The sequence below is a fragment of the Rhinoderma darwinii genome, chromosome 3, assembly GCF_050947455.1.
Source record: "Rhinoderma darwinii isolate aRhiDar2 chromosome 3, aRhiDar2.hap1, whole genome shotgun sequence".
NCBI classification, from domain to species: Eukaryota; Metazoa; Chordata; class Amphibia; order Anura; family Rhinodermatidae; genus Rhinoderma; species Rhinoderma darwinii.
In genome coordinates, this window is record NC_134689.1 from 418,696,784 (window position 1) to 418,715,729 (window position 18,946).

The following is an 18,946-nucleotide window of genomic DNA, read 5'->3' on the forward strand; positions in this document are numbered from 1 at the left end:
GGTGATACATATAGAAGAGAGCTATGAGACTACTCCTCCTCCTGCAGGGTGATGTATATAGAAGAGAGCTATGAGTCCACTCCTCCTCCTGCAGGGTGATATCTATATAGAGAGCTATGAGTCTACTCCTCCTCCTGCAGGGTGATACATATATAGAAGAGAGCTATGAGTCTACTCCTCCTCCTGCAGGGAGATATATATATATAGAAGAGAGCTATGAGACTACTCCTCCTCCTGCAGGGTGATATATATAGAAGAGAGCTATGAGACTACTCCTCCTCCTGCAGGGTGATATATATATATAGAAGAGAGCTATGAGTCTACTCCTCCTCCTGCAGGGTGATATATATAGAAGAGAGCTATGAGACTACTCCTCCTCCTGCAGGGTGATACAATATAGTAGAGAGCTATGAGACTACTCCTCCTCCTGCAGGGTGATATATATAGAAGAGAGCTATGAGTCTACTCCTCCTCCTGCAGGGTGATATATATAGAAGAGAGCTATGAGACTACTCCTCCTCCTGCAGGGTGATATATATAGAAGAGAGCTATGAGTCTACTCCTCCTCCTGCAGGGTGATATATATAGTAGAGAGCTATGAGACTACTCCTCCTCCTGCAGGGTGATATATATAGAAGAGAGCTATGAGTCTACTCCTCCTCCTGCAGGGTGATATATATAGAAGAGAGCTATGAGACTACTCCTCCTCCTGCAGCGTGATATATATAGAAGAGAGCTATGAGACTACTCCTCCTCCTGCAGGGTGATACATATATAGAAGAGAGCTATGAGACTACTCCTCCTCCTGCAGCGTGATATATATAGTAGAGAGCTATGAGACTACTCCTCCTCCTGCAGGGTGATACATATATAGAAGAGAGCTATGAGTCTACTCCTCCTCCTGCAGGGTGATATATATAGAAGAGAGCTATGAGACTACTCCTCCTCCTGCAGGGTGATACATATAGAAGAGAGCTATGAGACTACTCCTCCTCCTGCAGGTGATACATATATAGAAGAGAGCTATGAGACTACTCCTCCTCCTGCAGCGTGATATATATATAGAAGAGAGCTATGAGTCTACTCCTCCTGCAGGGTGATACATATAGAAGAGAGCTATGAGACTCCTCCTGCAGGGTGATATATATAGAAGAGAGCTATGAGACTCCTCCTCCTCCTGCAGGGTGATACATATAGAAGAGAGCTATGAGACTACTCCTCCTCCTGCAGGGTGATACATATAGAAGAGAGCTATGAGACTACTCCTCCTCCTGCAGGGTGATACATATAGAAGAGAGCTATGAGACTACTCCTCCTCCTGCAGGGTGATACATATAGAAGAGAGCTATGAGTCTACTCCTCCTCCTGCAGGGTGATACATATAGAAGAGAGCTATGAGACTACTCCTCCTCCTGCAGGGTGATACATAAGAAGAGAGCTATGAGACTACTCCTCCTCCTGCAGGGTGATATATATAGAAGAGAGCTATGAGACTACTCCTCCCTCCTGCAGGGTGATATATATAGAAGAGAGCTATGAGTCTACTCCTCCTGCAGGGTGATATATATAGAAGAGAGCTATGAGTCTACTCCTCCTCCTGCAGGGTAATATATATAGAAGAGAGCTATGAGACTCCTCCTCCTGCAGGGTGATACATATAGAAGAGAGCTATGAGTCTACTCCTCCTCCAGCAGGGTGATATATATAGTACAGAGCTATGAGTCTACTCCTCCTCCAGCAGGGTGATATATATAGTACAGAGCAATGAGACTACTCCTCCTCCTGCAGGGTAATATATATAGAAGAGAGCTATGAGTCTACTCCTCCTCCTGCAGGGTGATACATATAGAAGAGAGCTATGAGTCTACTCCTCCTCCAGCAGGGTGATATATATAGTACAGAGCTATGAGTCTACTCCTCCTCCAGCAGGGTGATATATATATAGAAGAGAGCTATGAGACTACTCCTCCTCCAGCAGGGTGATATATATAGTACAGAGCTATGAGACTACTCCTCCTCCTGCAGGGTGATACAGATAGAAGAGAGCTATGAGTCTACTCCTCCTCCTGCAGGGTGATATATATATAGAAGAGAGCTATGAGACTACTCCTCCTCCAGCAGGGTGATATATATAGTACAGAGCTATGAGACTACTCCTCCTCCTGCAGGGTGATACATATAGAAGAGAGCTATGAGTCTACTCCTCCTCCTGCAGGGTGATACATATAGAAGAGAGCTATGAGACTACTCCTCCTCCTGCAGGGTGATACATATAGAAGAGAGCTATGAGTCTACTCCCCCTCCTGCAGGGTGATATATATAGAAGAGAGCTATGAGTCTACTCCTCCTCCTGCAGGGTGATACATATAGAAGAGAGCTATGAGTCTACTCCTCCTCCTGCAGGGTGATACATATAGAAGAGAGCTATGAGTCTACTCCTCCTCCTGCAGGGTGATACATATAGAAGAGAGCTATGAGACTGATCCTCCTCCTGCAGGGTGATATATATAGAAGAGAGCTATGAGACTACTCCTCCTCCTGCAGGGTGATATATATATAGAAGAGAGCTATGAGACTACTCCTCCTCCTGCAGGGTGATATATATAGAAGAGAGCTATGAGTCTCCTCCTCCTCCTGCAGGGTGATATATATAGAAGAGAGCTATGAGACTACTCCTCCTCCTGCAGGGTGATACATATAGAAGAGAGCTATGAGTCTACTCCTCCTCCTGCAGGGTGATACAGATAGAAGAGAGCTATGAGACTCCTCCTCCTGCAGGGTGATATATATAGAAGAGAGCTATGAGACTACTCCTCCTCCTGCAGGGTGATATATATATAGAAGAGAGCTATGAGACTACTCCTCCTCCAGCAGGGTGATATATATAGTACAGAGCTATGAGACTACTCCTCCTCCTGCAGGGTGATACATATAGAAGAGAGCTATGAGACTACTCCTCCTCCTGCAGGGTGATACATATATAGAAGAGAGCTATGAGTCTACTCCTCCTCCTGCAGGGTGATACAGATAGAAGAGAGCTATGAGTCTACTCCTCCTCCTGCAGGGTGATATATATATAGAAGAGAGCTATGAGACTACTCCTCCTCCAGCAGGGTGATATATATAGTACAGAGCTATGAGACTACTCCTCCTCCTGCAGGGTCATACATATATAGAAGAGAGCTATGAGTCTACTCCTCCTCCTGCAGGGTGATACATATAGAAGAGAGCTATGAGACTACTCCTCCTCCTGCAGGGTGATACATATAGAAGAGAGCTATGAGACTACTCCTCCTCCTGCAGGGTGATACATATATAGAAGAGAGCTATGAGTCTACTCCTCCTCCTGCAGGGTGATATATATATAGAAGAGAGCTATGAGACTACTCCTCCTCCAGCAGGGTGATATATATAGTACAGAGCTATGAGACTACTCCTCCTCCTGCAGGGTCATACATATATAGAAGAGAGCTATGAGTCTACTCCTCCTCCTGCAGGGTGATACATATAGAAGAGAGCTATGAGACTACTCCTCCTCCTGCAGGGTGATACATATAGAAGAGAGCTATGAGACTACTCCTCCTCCTGCAGGGTGATATATATAGAAGAGAGCTATGAGACTACTCCTCCTCCTGCAGGGTGATACATACAGAAGAGAGCTATGAGTCTACTCCTCCTCCTGCAGGGTGATACATATAGAAGAGAGCTATGAGACTACTCCTCCTCCTGCAGGGTGATACATATAGAAGAGAGATATGAGACTACTCCTCCCCCTGCAGGGTGATATATATATATATATAGAAGAGAGCCATGAGTCTACTCCTCCTCCTGCAGGGAGATACATATATAGAAGAGAGCTATGAGTCCACTCCTCCTCCTGCAGGGTGATATCTATATAGAGAGCTATGAGTCTACTCCTCCTCCTGCAGGGTGATACATATATAGAAGAGAGCTATGAGTCTACTCCTCCTCCTGCAGCGTGATATATATAGAAGAGAGCTATGAGACTACTCCTCCTCCTGCAGGGTGATACATATAGTAGAGAGCTATGAGACTACTCCTCCTCCTGCAGGGTGATATATATATAGAAGAGAGCTATGAGTCTACTCCTCCTCCTGCAGGGTGATATATATAGAAGAGAGCTATGAGACTACTCCTCCTCCTGCAGGGTGATATATAAGAAGAGAGCTATGAGTCTACTCCTCCTCCTGCAGGGTGATATATATAGAAGAGAGCTATGAGTCTACTCCTCCTCCTGCAGGGTGATATATATAGAAGAGAGCTATGAGACTACTCCTCCTCCTGCAGGGTGATATATATAGAAGAGAGCTATGAGTCTACTCCTCCTCCTGCAGGGTGATATATATAGAAGAGAGCTATGAGTCTACTCCTCCTCCTGCAGGGTGATATATATAGAAGAGAGCTATGAGTCTACTCCTCCTCCTGCAGGGTGATATATATAGAAGAGAGCTATGAGACTACTCCTCCTCCTGCAGGGTGATATATATAGAAGAGAGCTATGAGTCTACTCCTCCTCCTGCAGGGTGATATATATAGAAGAGAGCTATGAGTCTACTCCTCCTCCTGCAGGGTGATATATATAGTAGAGAGCTATGAGACTACTCCTCCTCCTGCAGGGTGATATATATAGAAGAGAGCTATGAGTCTACTCCTCCTCCTGCAGGGTGATATATATAGAAGAGAGCTATGAGACTACTCCTCCTCCTGCAGCGTGATATATATAGTAGAGAGCTATGAGACTACTCCTCCTCCTGCAGGGTGATACATATATAGAAGAGAGCTATGAGTCTACTCCTCCTCCTGCAGGGTGATATATATAGAAGAGAGCTATGAGACTACTCCTCCTCCTGCAGGGTGATACATATAGAAGAGAGCTATGAGACTACTCCTCCTCCTGCAGGGTGATACATATATAGAAGAGAGCTATGAGTCTACTCCTCCTCCTGCAGGTGATACATATAGAAGAGAGCTATGAGACTCCTCCTGCAGGGTGATATATATAGAAGAGAGCTATGAGACTCCTCCTCCTCCTGCAGGGTGATACATATAGAAGAGAGCTATGAGACTACTCCTCCTCCTGCAGGGTGATACATATAGAAGAGAGCTATGAGACTACTCCTCCTCCTGCAGGGTGATACATATAGAAGAGAGCTATGAGACTACTCCTCCTCCTGCAGGGTGATACATATAGAAGAGAGCTATGAGTCTACTCCTCCTCCTGCAGGGTGATACATATAGAAGAGAGCTATGAGACTACTCCTCCTCCTGCAGGGTGATACATATAGAAGAGAGCTATGAGTCTACTCCTCCTCCTGCAGGGTAATATATATAGAAGAGAGCTATGAGACTCCTCCTCCTGCAGGGTGATACATATAGAAGAGAGCTATGAGTCTACTCCTCCTCCTGCAGGGTGATACATATAGAAGAGAGCTTTGAGTCTACTCCTCCTCCAGCAGGGTGATATATATAGTACAGAGCTATGAGTCTACTCCTCCTCCAGCAGGGTGATATATATAGTACAGAGCTATGAGACTACTCCTCCTCCTGCAGGGTGATACATATAGAAGAGAGCTATGAGACTACTCCTCCTCCTGCAGGGTGATACATATAGAAGAGAGCTATGAGTCTACTCCCCCTCCTGCAGGGTGATATATATAGAAGAGAGCTATGAGTCTACTCCTCCTCCTGCAGGGTGATATATATAGAAGAGAGCTATGAGACTACTCCTCCTCCTGCAGGGTAATATATATAGAAGAGAGCTATGAGACTCCTCCTCCTGCAGGGTGATACATATAGAAGAGAGCTATGAGTCTACTCCTCCTCCTGCAGGGTGATACATATAGAAGAGAGCTTTGAGTCTACTCCTCCTCCAGCAGGGTGATATATAGTACAGAGCTATGAGTCTACTCCTCCTCCAGCAGGGTGATATATATAGTACAGAGCTATGAGACTACTCCTCCTCCTGCAGGGTGATACATATAGAAGAGAGCTATGAGACTACTCCTCCTCCTGCAGGGTGATACATATAGAAGAGAGCTATGAGTCTACTCCCCCTCCTGCAGGGTGATATATATAGAAGAGAGCTATGAGTCTACTCCTCCTCCTGCAGGGTGATATATATAGAAGAGAGCTATGAGTCTACTCCTCCTCCTGCAGGGTGATACATATAGAAGAGAGCTATGAGACTACTCCTCCTCCTGCAGGGTGATACATATAGAAGAGAGCTATGAGTCTACTCCTCCTCCTGCAGGGTGATACAGATAGAAGAGAGCTATGAGACTCCTCCTCCTGCAGGGTGATATATATAGAAGAGAGCTATGAGACTACTCCTCCTCCTGCAGGGTGATATATATATAGAAGAGAGCTATGAGACTACTCCTCCTCCAGCAGGGTGATATATATAGTACAGAGCTATGAGACTACTCCTCCTCCTGCAGGGTGATACATATATAGAAGAGAGCTATGAGTCTACTCCTCCTCCTGCAGGGTGATACATATAGAAGAGAGCTATGAGACTACTCCTCCTCCAGCAGGGTGATATATATAGTACAGAGCTATGAGACTACTCCTCCTCCTGCAGGGTGATATATATATATAGAAGAGAGCTATGAGACTACTCCTCCTCCAGCAGGGTGATATATATAGTACAGAGCTATGAGACTACTCCTCCTCCTGCAGGGTGATACATATATAGAAGAGAGCTATGAGTCTACTCCTCCTCCTGCAGGGTGATACATATAGAAGAGAGCTATGAGACTACTCCTCCTCCTGCAGGGTGATACATATAGAAGAGAGCTATGAGACTACTCCTCCTCCTGCAGGGTGATACATATATAGAAGAGAGCTATGAGTCTACTCCTCCTCCTGCAGGGTGATACAGATAGAAGAGAGCTATGAGTCTACTCCTCCTCCTGCAGGGTGATATATATATAGAAGAGAGCTATGAGACTACTCCTCCTCCAGCAGGGTGATATATATAGTACAGAGCTATGAGACTACTCCTCCTCCTGCAGGGTGATACATATATAGAAGAGAGCTATGAGTCTACTCCTCCTCCTGCAGGGTGATACATATAGAAGAGAGCTATGAGACTACTCCTCCTCCTGCAGGGTGATATATATAGAAGAGAGCTATGAGACTACTCCTCCTCCTGCAGGGTGATATATACAGAAGAGAGCTATGAGTCTACTCCTCCTCCTGCAGGGTGATACATATAGAAGAGAGCTATGAGTCTACTCCTCCTCCTGCAGGGTGATACATATAGAAGAGAGCTATGAGACTACTCCTCCTCCTGCAGGGTGATATATATAGAAGAGAGCTACGAGTCTACTCCTCCTCCTGCAGGGTGATACATATAGAAGAGAGCTATGATTCTACTCCTCCTCCTGCAGGGTGATATATATAGAAGAGAGCTATGAGACTACTCCTCCTCCTGCAGGGTGATATATATAGAAGAGAGCTATGAGACTACTCCTCCTCCTGCAGGGTGATATATATATATATATAGAAGAGAGCTATGAGTCTACTCCTCCTCCTGCAGGGTTATATATATATATATATATATATAGAAGAGAGCTATGAGTCTACTCCTCCTCCTGCAGGGTGATATATATATATAGAAGAGAGCTATGAGACTCCTCCTCCTCCTGCAGGGTGATATATATATATATAGAAGAGAGCTATGAGACTCCTCCTCCTGCAGGGTGATACATATATAGAAGAGAGCTGTGAGTCTACTCCTCCTCCTGCAGGGTGATACATATAGAAGAGAGCTATGAATCTACTCCTCCTCCTGCAGGGTGATATATATAGAAGAGAGCTATGAGTCTACTCCTCCTCCTGCAGGGTGATACATATAGAAGAGAGCTATGAGACTACTCCTCCTCCTGCAGGGTGATATATATAGAAGAGAGCTATGAGACTACTCCTCCTCCTGCAGGGTGATATATATAGAAGAGAGCTATGAGTCTACTCCTCCTCCTGCAGGGTGATATATATAGAAGAGAGCTACGAGTCTACTCCTCCTCCTGCAGGGTGATACATATAGAAGAGAGCTATGATTCTACTCCTCCTCCTGCAGGGTGATATATATAGAAGAGAGCTATGAGACTACTCCTCCTCCTGCAGGGTGATATATATAGAAGAGAGCTATGAGACTACTCCTCCTCCTGCAGGGAGATATATATATATATAGAAGAGAGCTATGAGTCTACTCCTCCTCCTGCAGGGTGATATATATAGAAGAGAGCTATGAGTCTACTCCTCCTCCTGCAGGGTGATATATATATAGAAGAGCGCTATGAGACTCCTCCTCCTCCTGCAGGGTGATATATATAGAAGAGAGCTATGAGTCTACTCCTCCTCCTGCAGGGTGATATATATATATATATATATATATAGAAGAGAGCTATGAGACTCCTCCTCCTGCAGGGTGATACATATAGAAGAGAGCTATGAATCTACTCCTCCTCCTGCAGGGTGATATATATAGAAGAGAGCTATGAGTCTACTCCTCCTCCTGCAGGGTGATACATATAGAAGAGAGCTATGAGTCTACTCCTCCTCCTGCAGGGTGATATATATAGAAGAGAGCTATGAGACTACTCCTCCTCCTGCAGGATGATATATATATATATATAGAAGAGAGCTATGAGACTACTCCTCCTCCTGCAGGGTGATATACATACAGAAGAGAGCTATGAGACTACTCCTCCTCCTGCAGGGTGATACATATAGAAGAGAGCTATAAGACTACTACTCCTCCTGCAGGGTGATACATATAGAAGAGAGTTATGAGACTACTCCTCCTCCTGCAGGGTGATATATATAGAAGAGAGCTATGAGTCTACTCCTCCTCCTGCAGGGTGATATATATAGAAGAGAGCTATGAGACTACTCCTCCTCCAGCAGGGTGATATATATATATAGAAGAGAGCTATGAGTCTACTCCTCCTCCTGCAGGGTGATATATATATAGAAGAGAGCTATGAGACTACTCCTCCTCCTGGAGGGTGATATATACAGAAGAGAGCTATGAGTCTACTCCTCCTGCAGGGTGATACATATAGAAGAGAGCTATGAGACTACTCCTCCTCCTGCAGGGTGATATATATAGAAGAGAGCTATGAGACTACTCCTCCTCCTGCAGGGTGATATATATAGAAGAGAGCTATGAGACTACTCCTCCTCCTGCAGGGTGATATATATAGAAGAGAGCTATGAGTCTACCCCTCCTCCTGCAGGGTGATATATATATAGAAGAGAGCTATGAGTCTACTCCTCCTCCTGCAGGGTGATACATATAGAAGAGAGCTATGAGTCTACTCCTCCTCCTGCAGGGTGATATATATAGAAGAGAGCTATGAGACTACTCCTCCTCCTGCAGGGTGATACATATAGAAGAGAGCTATGAGACTACTCCTCCTCCTGCAGGGTGATATATATAGAAGAGAGCTATGAGTCTACTCCTCCTCCTGCAGGGTGATATATATAGAGAGAGCTATGAGTCTACTCCTCCTCCTGCAGGGTGATACATATAGAAGAGAGCTATGAGTCTACTCCTCCTCCTGCAGGGTGATACATATAGAAGAGAGCTATGAGACTACTCCTCCTCCTGCAGGGTGATATATATAGAAGAGAGCTATGAGACTACTCCTCCTCCTGCAGGGTGATACATATAGAAGAGAGCTATGAGACTACTCCTCCTCCTGCAGGGTGATATATATAGAAGAGAGCTATGAGACTACTCCTCCTCCTGCAGGGTGATACATATAGAAGAGAGCTATGAGTCTACTCCTCCTCCTGCAGAGTGATATATATAGAAGAGAGCTATGAGTCTACTCCTCCTCCTGCAGGGTGATACATATAGAAGAGAGCTATGAGTCTACTCCTCCTCCTGCAGGGTTATATATATAGAAGAGAGCTATGAGACTACTCCTCCTCCTGCAGGGTGATACCTATAGAAGAGAGCTATGAGACTACTCCTCCTCCTGCAGGGTAACATACCATTTCCTGCAGTAAGTCCCATTCAGCAGAATACAGCTCTGGGGGAAGGTTATAAATCCTCAGGATGTTGTCATCACTGTTGGTTAAAATACAGGATCCATCTGGAGCCCTGGGGAAAAAAATATATATAACTTTATAAAAAAAAAAAAAACACAATGAGGGAAATTAATTGGCCCGCTGGTGTTTATAAAGCTCCACCTACTGGACTCCAAATAACCACCACCGGACATGTCACAATGAGAGGTGAGAGTATAAGGGAGGTCCTGGGAGCTGGGAACCCCCTACAATGTGCTGCTCACTAGAATGCCCTAAACACTTGCATCAGTGGAGTTCCCCTTTAAATGTATCTGCTGCCTACTAAGTAAACAGCCAACATCCCACATAATCTGATATAATTACAGCAGCAGATAAATCTTCGTGGACTTTCCCTGACCGGAGGTTTTGCATATTTGAGCATTTCATAGAGAGGAGAAATTCCCAAGAAATAACCGTCCTACTGTTACAACCGGAAGAAGGAAGGACACAAGGAGTCATTGAATTCGTAGGATGAACAATATTAAGACTTGTGACACCGGAGCCACCACAAATAAGTAACCCTAGAGACCACTGCGCCGATCATGCAACCCCTATCTACAAAACTATCACGCCATAGTGCTGGTCACCAAGCTCAGTGATCGCCGCTTGTTTGATCCTAATCACAAGGAGCAATGATTGTTTGTCTGGGGATCGCTACTACGATCACTTGCCCTCATACATTTCCATCATGTCGGCAGCACATCTCCCTGATCACAGCGGGAGAGGTGCCGCCGACAACGATATTTCCTGCATCAAAATGATCAGCCAAAGAAGTGTTTGCTCAATCATCGGGCGATCATTGCCCTGTTTACACAGAGCAATGATCGGGAACGAGTATTTATATGAAAGCTTAAAGAGTCTTTGTCACCACATTATAAGTGGCCTATCTTGTACATGATGTGATCGGCGCTGTAATGTAGAGAACAGCAGTGGTTTTTTATTTAGAAAAACGATCATTTGTGACGGAGTTATGACCTATATTAGCTTTATGCTAATGAGTTTCTTAATGGACAACTGGGCGTGTTTTACTATAAGACCAAGTGGGCGTTGTACAGAGGAGTGATGACGCTGACCAATCAGTGACCAATCAGCGTCATACACTTCTCTCCATTCATTTACACAGCACATAGTGATCTTACTAGAACACTATGTGCAGTCACACACACACACTATAACGCTACTCTTGTGTCATGACAATGAATATACAGTGAAGGAAATAAGTATTTGATCACTTGCTGATTTTGTAAGTTTGCCCACTGTCAAAGACATGAACAGTCTAGAATTTTTAGGCTAGGTTAATTTTACCAGTGAGAGATAGATTATATAAAAAGAAAAAAAAAAGAAAATCACATAGTCAAAATTTTATATATTTATTTGCATTGTGCACAGAGAAATAAGTATTTGATCCCTTTGGCAAACAAGACTTAATACTTGGTGGCAAAACCCTTGTTGGCAAGCACAGCAGTCAGACGTTTTTTGTAGTTGATGATGAGGTTTGCACACATGTTAGATGGAATTTTGGCCCACTCCTCTTTGCAGATCATCTGTAAATCATTAAGATTTCGAGGCTGTCGCTTGGCAACTCGGATCTTCAGCTCCCTCCATAAGTTTTCGATGGGATTAAGGTCTGGAGACTGGCTAGGCCACTCCATGACCTTAATGTGCTTCTTTTTGAGCCACTCCTTTGTTGCCTTGGCTGTATGTTTCGGGTCATTGTCGTGCTGGAAGACCCAGCCACGAGCCATTTTTAATGTCCTGGTGGAGGGAAGGAGGTTGTCACTCAGGATTTGACAGTACATGGCTCCATCCATTCTCCCATTGATGCGGTGAAGTAGTCCTGTGCCCTTAGCAGAGAAACACCCCCAAAACATAATGTTTCCACCTCCATGCTTGACAGTGGGGACGGTGTTCTTTGGGTCATATGCAGCATTTCTCTTCCTACAAACACGGCGAGTTGAGTTAATGCCAAAGATCTCAATTTTAGTCTCATCTGACCACAGCACCTTCTCCCAATCACTCTCAGAATCATCCAGATGTTCATTTGCAAACTTCAGACGGGCCTGTACATGTGCCTTCTTGAGCAGGGGGACCTTGCGGGCACTGCAGGATTTAATCCATTACGGCGTAATGTGTTACCAATGGTTTTCTTGGTGACTGTGGTCCCAGCTGCCTTGAGATCATTAACAAGTTCCCCCGTGTAGTTTTCGGCTGAGCTCTCACCTTCCTCAGGATCAAGGATACCCCACGAGGTGAGATTTTGCATGGAGCCCCAGATCGATGTCGATTGACAGTCATTTTGTATGTCTTCCATTTTCTTACTATTGCACCAACAGTTGTCTCCTTCTCACCCAGCGTCTTACTTATGGTTTTGTAGCCCATTCCAGCCTTGTGCAGGTCTATGATCTTGTCCCTGACATCCTTAGAAAGCTCTTTGGTCTTGCCCATGTTGTAGAGGTTAGAGTCAGACTGATTCATTGAGTCTGTGGACAGGAGTCTTTTATACAGGTGACCATGTAAGACAGCTGTCTATAATGCAGGCACCAAGTTGATTTGGAGCGTGTAACTGGTCTGGAGGAGGCTGAACTCTTAATGGTTGGTAGGGGATCAAATACTTATTTCTCTGTGCACAATGCAAATAAATATATATAATATTGACTATGTGATTTTCTTCTTTTTTTTAAAATATAATCTATCTCTCACTGGTAAAATTAACCTAGCCTAAAAATTCTAGACTGTTCATGTCTTTGACAGTGGGCAAACTTACAAAATCAGCAAGGGATCAAATACTTATTTCCTTCACTGTATATTACCTCCAGTCGGGATGTGATGTCTATTCAGAATCCTGTCACTTCTCTGTGAGTTACAGGACAGCAGGCGCAGTCTCGCGAGATTACGCTGTAAACAGTCATTCACAGCGAGATGTCGCGGTGCTGTAAATCACAGAGACGCTACAGAAGTGTCAGGATTCTGAATAAACATCACGTCCTGGCTGGAGGGAATGTATATTCATTGTCAGGATACATGAGTAGCATTATAGTGTGTGTATGAGGCTGCACATAGTGATATAGCTATATGGCTAGTGCTGTATAAATGAATGGAGAGAAGTGCATGACGCTGATTGGTCAGCGTCAGACACTCCTCTCCACAACGCCCACATGGCCATATAGTAAAACACGCCCAGTTGACTATTAAGAAACTCATTAGCATAAAGCTCCATACGATGCCGGAGTCGGCTGTTTGCTACAGCCGACACTTCAGAGTAACGAGCGGCATCGCGTGATCCCGCTCGTTTAACTCGTTAAATACTGCGGGTCAATAGCGACCGCAGCATTTAAATTATTAGAAAGAGGGGGCGACCGCCTCGAACAGCTCATCGTGCCCTCCGCAACGCAATCGTGGGGGGGGGGGGGGCGATGGTTGATATGGCTGCCTGGGTGCCTAATGAAGACCCCCAGGTCCACCATCTTTGTACATCTATTAATAGGTGCCTGTCAGAATCACTATATACTAATAAAAAAAAAGTAAAAATGAGTTAAATAAAGTAGTTTTTTTGTGTAAAAAAATAAAATAAAAAAAATATTAAAAGTTCAAAAAACCCCCCTTTTCCCATTTTCCCCCTAGAGCATAGTAAAAAATAAATAAAAATAAACATAATTGGTATCGCCGCGTCCGCAAAAGTCTCAACTATTACAATATATAATTATTTAACCCGCGCGGTGAACGCCGTAAAAAAAAAATTGTAAACGCCAGAATTTCTATTTTTTGGTCACCTGATCTCCCACAAAAAATGAAATAAAAAAAGTGATGAAAACGTCGCATGTACAACAAAATGGTATTATTAAAAACTTATCCCTCAAAAAATAAGCCCTCATCCCGCTTAATCGACGGAAAAAAAAAAAGTTACGGCTCTCGGAATTTGGCGACACAAAATAAATTATTTTTTACACTTAGGTTTTTACTTGTAAAAGTAGTAAAATAAAGAAAAAACGATATATATTTGGTATCGCCGTAATCGTACTGACCCGCAGAATAAAGTTAACATGTTGTTTTAATTGCACAGTGAATTCCGTAAAAACGGCGCGCAAAAAAAACATGGAGGAATCGCTGTTTTTTCATTTTCTACCCCACAAATAATTTTTTTCCCCGTTTCCTAGTACATTATACGGCAAAATAAATGGCGCTTCGAAAAACTACAACTCGTCCCGCAAAAATCAAGCCCTCGTAGGGCTAGATCGACGGAAAAATAAAGACGTTATGGCTCTTGGAAGGTGGGGAGGAAAAAACAAAAATGAAAATCTGAAAAAGGGCTGCGGCGGGAAGGGGTTAAGGCACCGAGCAAACCATCAGGCCAAAGTTCTGACCACCGTGCCGACCACACCAACTATGGAGCCATACTGCTGACCACCAAGCCATGTTTAGGTGTTAGCGGGAGTCTGAGGCGGAGCCGCCCCATTCCTTGTCACTTCTGGTAGACTTACGTGGCTGCTTCTCCTTTCCGCTTGGGAACTCCACCTTAAAAGGGTATTCCGGTTACAACAAGTTACCCCCTATCCGTTGAATAGGAGGTAACTTGCTGATCGGTGGGTGTCCGACAGCACGGACCCCCACCGTTTACGAGAAGGGGGACCCCGAACCCCTCGTTTGAACCGAGCGGCAGGTCGCTCATGTGCACTGCCGCTCCATTCATCCTCTATAGGAGCGCCAGAGATAGCCGAGTGCAGTGTTCGGCTTTTTCCGGCACTGCCATAGAGAATGAATGGAGCGGCCGTGCGCATGAGCGACCTGCCGCTCGGTTCAAACGAGGGGTTCGGGGTCCCCGTTCCCGTAAAAAGTGGGGGTCCGAACTGTCGGACACCCACCAACCAGCAAGTTACCCCTTACCCTACGGATAAGGGGTTACCCCTTTAACCAATACTGGTACTTTTGAAATTCTCAAAGACAGCTAAACTGGGATTTGGCATGTGCCCCAGCTTTCCCGCAATACTGATGATATACGTTTGTCCAGAGAGGGCGCCACTGTGAAGATTTACCCATGAGGGCTGAGATACGAACTCACCACTTGCAACCTTTCAGGAAGTTCTCCGGGAAGTTGGTGTATTCCGCCCACGCGCCAGTCAGTGCCCACGGCTGCTGGGAGAAGTCGTACTGTGCTGGACTGTAAAACACAATACCGCGGTAACTAAGATGTGCAATATTTGGCCCGGCAAAAATATGAGGATGACTCTTTAAGGGAGCTTAGTGGTATAAGAGAGCTGGGTGGCAACTCCTGGGAAAGAAGGTGGGGGGGGGGGGGGCAGTAATGGTGCCCAGAATGGTTGTCACCCAGCAAACTGTCCAACAGATCAACTGGTCTTGTTACCCATGGCAACCAATCAGAGCTCAGCTTTCATTTCTTAAACTGCTTTGGTAAAATGAAAGCTGCTCTGTGATTGGTTGCTATAGGCAACAAGGTCAGAATTTCTGTTCGAGTTTTCATCAATGAAGCCCACAGCAACCAAAGAGCAGCTTTCAGTTTACCAGACAAGTAAAAGAAATGAAAGCAGAGTTCTGATTGGTTGCTATGGGCAACAAGGCCGGTTTATCTGTTAGACAGGTTTCACACATCTCCCCCATAGACTATAATACTAGGCGTGACAAGGACTCTCAACATTTCCGGGTACTGCAGTATTTGCTAGTACCTGTAGGCATCTTCTGGGTTCTCGGCAGCTTCCATAGCATCCGTCTCTGCGTCTCCTTCCCCCGACTCATGCAACGTCCCCACCGCATCTTCACGACACTCATCACACACTGGGTCAGTCTGGTCAGGGCAGGACTTCTTGGTTGGTGGTTCTTGACCCTCGTCCTCCACGTTGACCTGGTCTAACAACATTTTATCGGCGGCCTGGTGAACGTCACAATCGGCATCACCACCAGCCGCATAATCTCCGTCCTTTTCCTGACTCATCACATGGCCTCCTCCTTCTCCAGTCTGACCTTCTGGAATTTCATCTGGCCGTCCAGCTTGGTCCTTATCCATTATTAATGGGGCCACCACGGTCACTGGGTCCTCAGACATTACCGATGGGGCCACCACCGCAACTGGGTCCTCAGACATTACCGATGGGGCCACCACCGGCACTGGGTCCTCAGACATTACCGATGGGGCCACCACCGGCACTGGGTCCTCAGACATTACCGATGGGGCCACCACCGGCACTGGGTCCTCAGACATTACTGATGGGACCACCACCGCCACTGGGTCCTCAGACATTACCGATGGGGCCACCACTGGCACTGGGTCCTCAGACATTACCGATGGGGCCACCACCGGCACTGGGTCCTCAGACATTACCGATGGGGCCACCACCGGCACTGGGTCCTCAGACATTACTGATGGGACCACCACCGCCACTGGGTCCTCAGACATTACCGATGGGGCCACCACTGGCACTGGGTCCTCAGACATTACTGATGGGACCACCCCCGCAACTGGGTCCTCAGACATTACCGATGGGACCACCACCGCCACTGGGTCCTCAGACATTACCGATGGGACCACCACCGCCACTGGGTCCTCAGACATTACCGATGGGACCACCACCGCCACTGGGTCCTCAGACATTACCGATGGGACCACCACCGCCACTGGGTCCTCAGACATTACCGATGGAGCCACCACCGCCACTGGGTCCTCAGACATTACTGATGGGGCCACCACCGGCACTGGGTCCTTAGACATCATCGATGGGGGCTCCTGATGCTCAGTCATTACTGATGGGGCCACCACTGGGTTCTGGTCCTCATCCATAACTGATGGAGCCACCACCATCTCCTCAGACATTATTGATGGGGCCACCACCGGCCCCTGGTGCTCAGTCATTACTGAGGGGGTCACCACCGGGTCCTCCTTGTAAAGATGGCTCCCTTCCATGACTGCGTCATCTCCTGTCCGACCTTCCTCTGCTTCTCGTATCTCCGCCATTTCTTTACTCCCTGTGACATCGGTTACGCCAGTCTCTGCGTGTTCCTCCATACTGAAGGCTCCTCCCCATCAAGGTCACATCACCTGTCAATCAAGGCAATAATAGGACTCATCATATCAGACTGCTTAAAGGGCTCGTCCATAAATCTTAATCAACGTATAATAACAAGTCCTTCAACTTTCTAATATACTTTGTGTTTCGGTTCCTCATATTTTTTTCAAAACCTCTGCTTGCTGTGAATGAACAGCTAGTGTCTGAAAATCGTCCCGACCAAATACTTGTCACAGCTGAGGGCTTGTCATAATTGTATCCATTCTAGACAATCCCTGGTGGGCTAAATACATCAGCAGCACAAATCTCTCTTTCATCCTGAACAGATGGCTCTTACCTTCACTGATACATTGTAACACACCCAGCAGCTGTATGAGCAGGACAAGGTCAAGACAGGTTTCATCCATTGCATGTAAACGAGAATTTTTCCATTTACAATGTTCCCATTCTACAACACTCTCAAGACCTCCACTTGCTGTCAGTTAATGGAAACATCCAGCTGAACACCAGTTGTAATGTAGTCCTGTTCACACAGCTGAGGGTTTGTTACAGTATTTAAGCACTGAAATATTGTATCAGAACAAATGCCCTGCCCTGGACTCCAGGCTCATAGCTCCGACCTACACTGCACATTGTAACAAGTCCTCAGCTGTGTAGACTGTACACATTTCCAGTCAATATATTTCCCTTACAAATCCTCTGCTTGCGGTCAGTGAATAGTGACATTTTTGTTTATATTTAGAGGCGGAAAACGGATACAAAAGTAGTCCAGCACACAGCTGTCAGGTTGTTACACTGTATCAGTAAATACAATCATCCGTTAGCCCTAATCTAAACTGATACATTGTAACCAACCTGCAGATCTGTGAGAAGGACTAGGACCAAATGGGATTTGAGCCTCTGGCCATAAATAAGAATGTGCCAGTTTATTGAATTTCATTATCTCGCTTTAATTTAAGATCGCTGCTTGCTGTCAGTGAATAAATATTATTGTTTACATTGAGAGGCTGAAAGTCGCCCTGTCCCATGACTGAGGGTTTGTTACAATGTATCAGTGTGAAGATGGAAGTCAATATAAACGGTGTGATGCAGCCACAAGCGTGACACGTTTCCATTGACTATAACGTACGAGGTTGTGAGACTTTCTTCATATAACTGTCGCATCAGAGATATGTACGGCTATAGAATAACATTACGTAAATAACGTATCTACACTCACTGAGTACTACAGGTGAATTACCTTCTCAGGAGCCATGTGCAGCGCCAACCGGAACACACAGGCGACACTTCCGCCCACCAAACGTGGAATCCAATCAGCGTGCAGGGCACAGGAGGAGACTAACAAACGTCCAACAGAAACACGCAATGTTGGTAGAATAGCAAATTCACACAGAGGAAATCACGTTACAAGTAATGGGCGGGAAAAGAGCTAGCCAATGAGAGAGCGAGGTAAAAAGACGCCCCTCCCCTCAGCAATGCTTACACCGGATGTTTTGGACGAACAACGGAAAAAGTTCCGTGGCCATGTTTGTTGTGGGAAAAATACATTTCTGGGGCACGTATGAGTGGTGAATACGAGAAAGAGCTTGTCTTTGACAGATAGAAAAGTAAATGTAGCTAAAGCCTATAATGTGTGATACTGTGCTGAGATGTATCTAAGCCTATAATGTGCGATACTGTGCTGAGTTGTGTCTAAACCTATAATGTGTGGTACTGTCTGCTGAGATGTATCTAAGCCTAATGTGTGATACTGTGTGCTGAGATGTGTCTAAACCTATAATGTGTGGTACTGTCTGCTGAGATGTATCTAAACCTATAATGTGTGGTACTGT

The 18,946-nt window shown here is 45.5% G+C and overlaps 1 protein-coding gene across 1 annotated transcript in view; it reads right to left on the reverse strand.

Moving 5' to 3' along the window:
* WRAP53 (WD repeat containing antisense to TP53) overlaps positions 1-18,469 on the reverse strand; it is a 43,582-nt gene extending 25,113 nt beyond the window's left edge. The window contains exons 1-4 of the mRNA XM_075859593.1: positions 18,355-18,469; positions 15,780-17,146; positions 15,158-15,256; positions 10,027-10,135 (exon numbers count right to left, since the gene is read on the reverse strand). Coding sequence (XP_075715708.1) covers positions 10,027-10,135; positions 15,158-15,256; positions 15,780-17,113 — 1,542 coding nt within the window. The 5' untranslated portion in view covers positions 17,114-17,146; positions 18,355-18,469. The remainder of the gene's footprint in view (positions 1-10,026; positions 10,136-15,157; positions 15,257-15,779; positions 17,147-18,354) is intronic.
* Between the last annotated feature and the right edge of the window lie 477 nt (positions 18,470-18,946).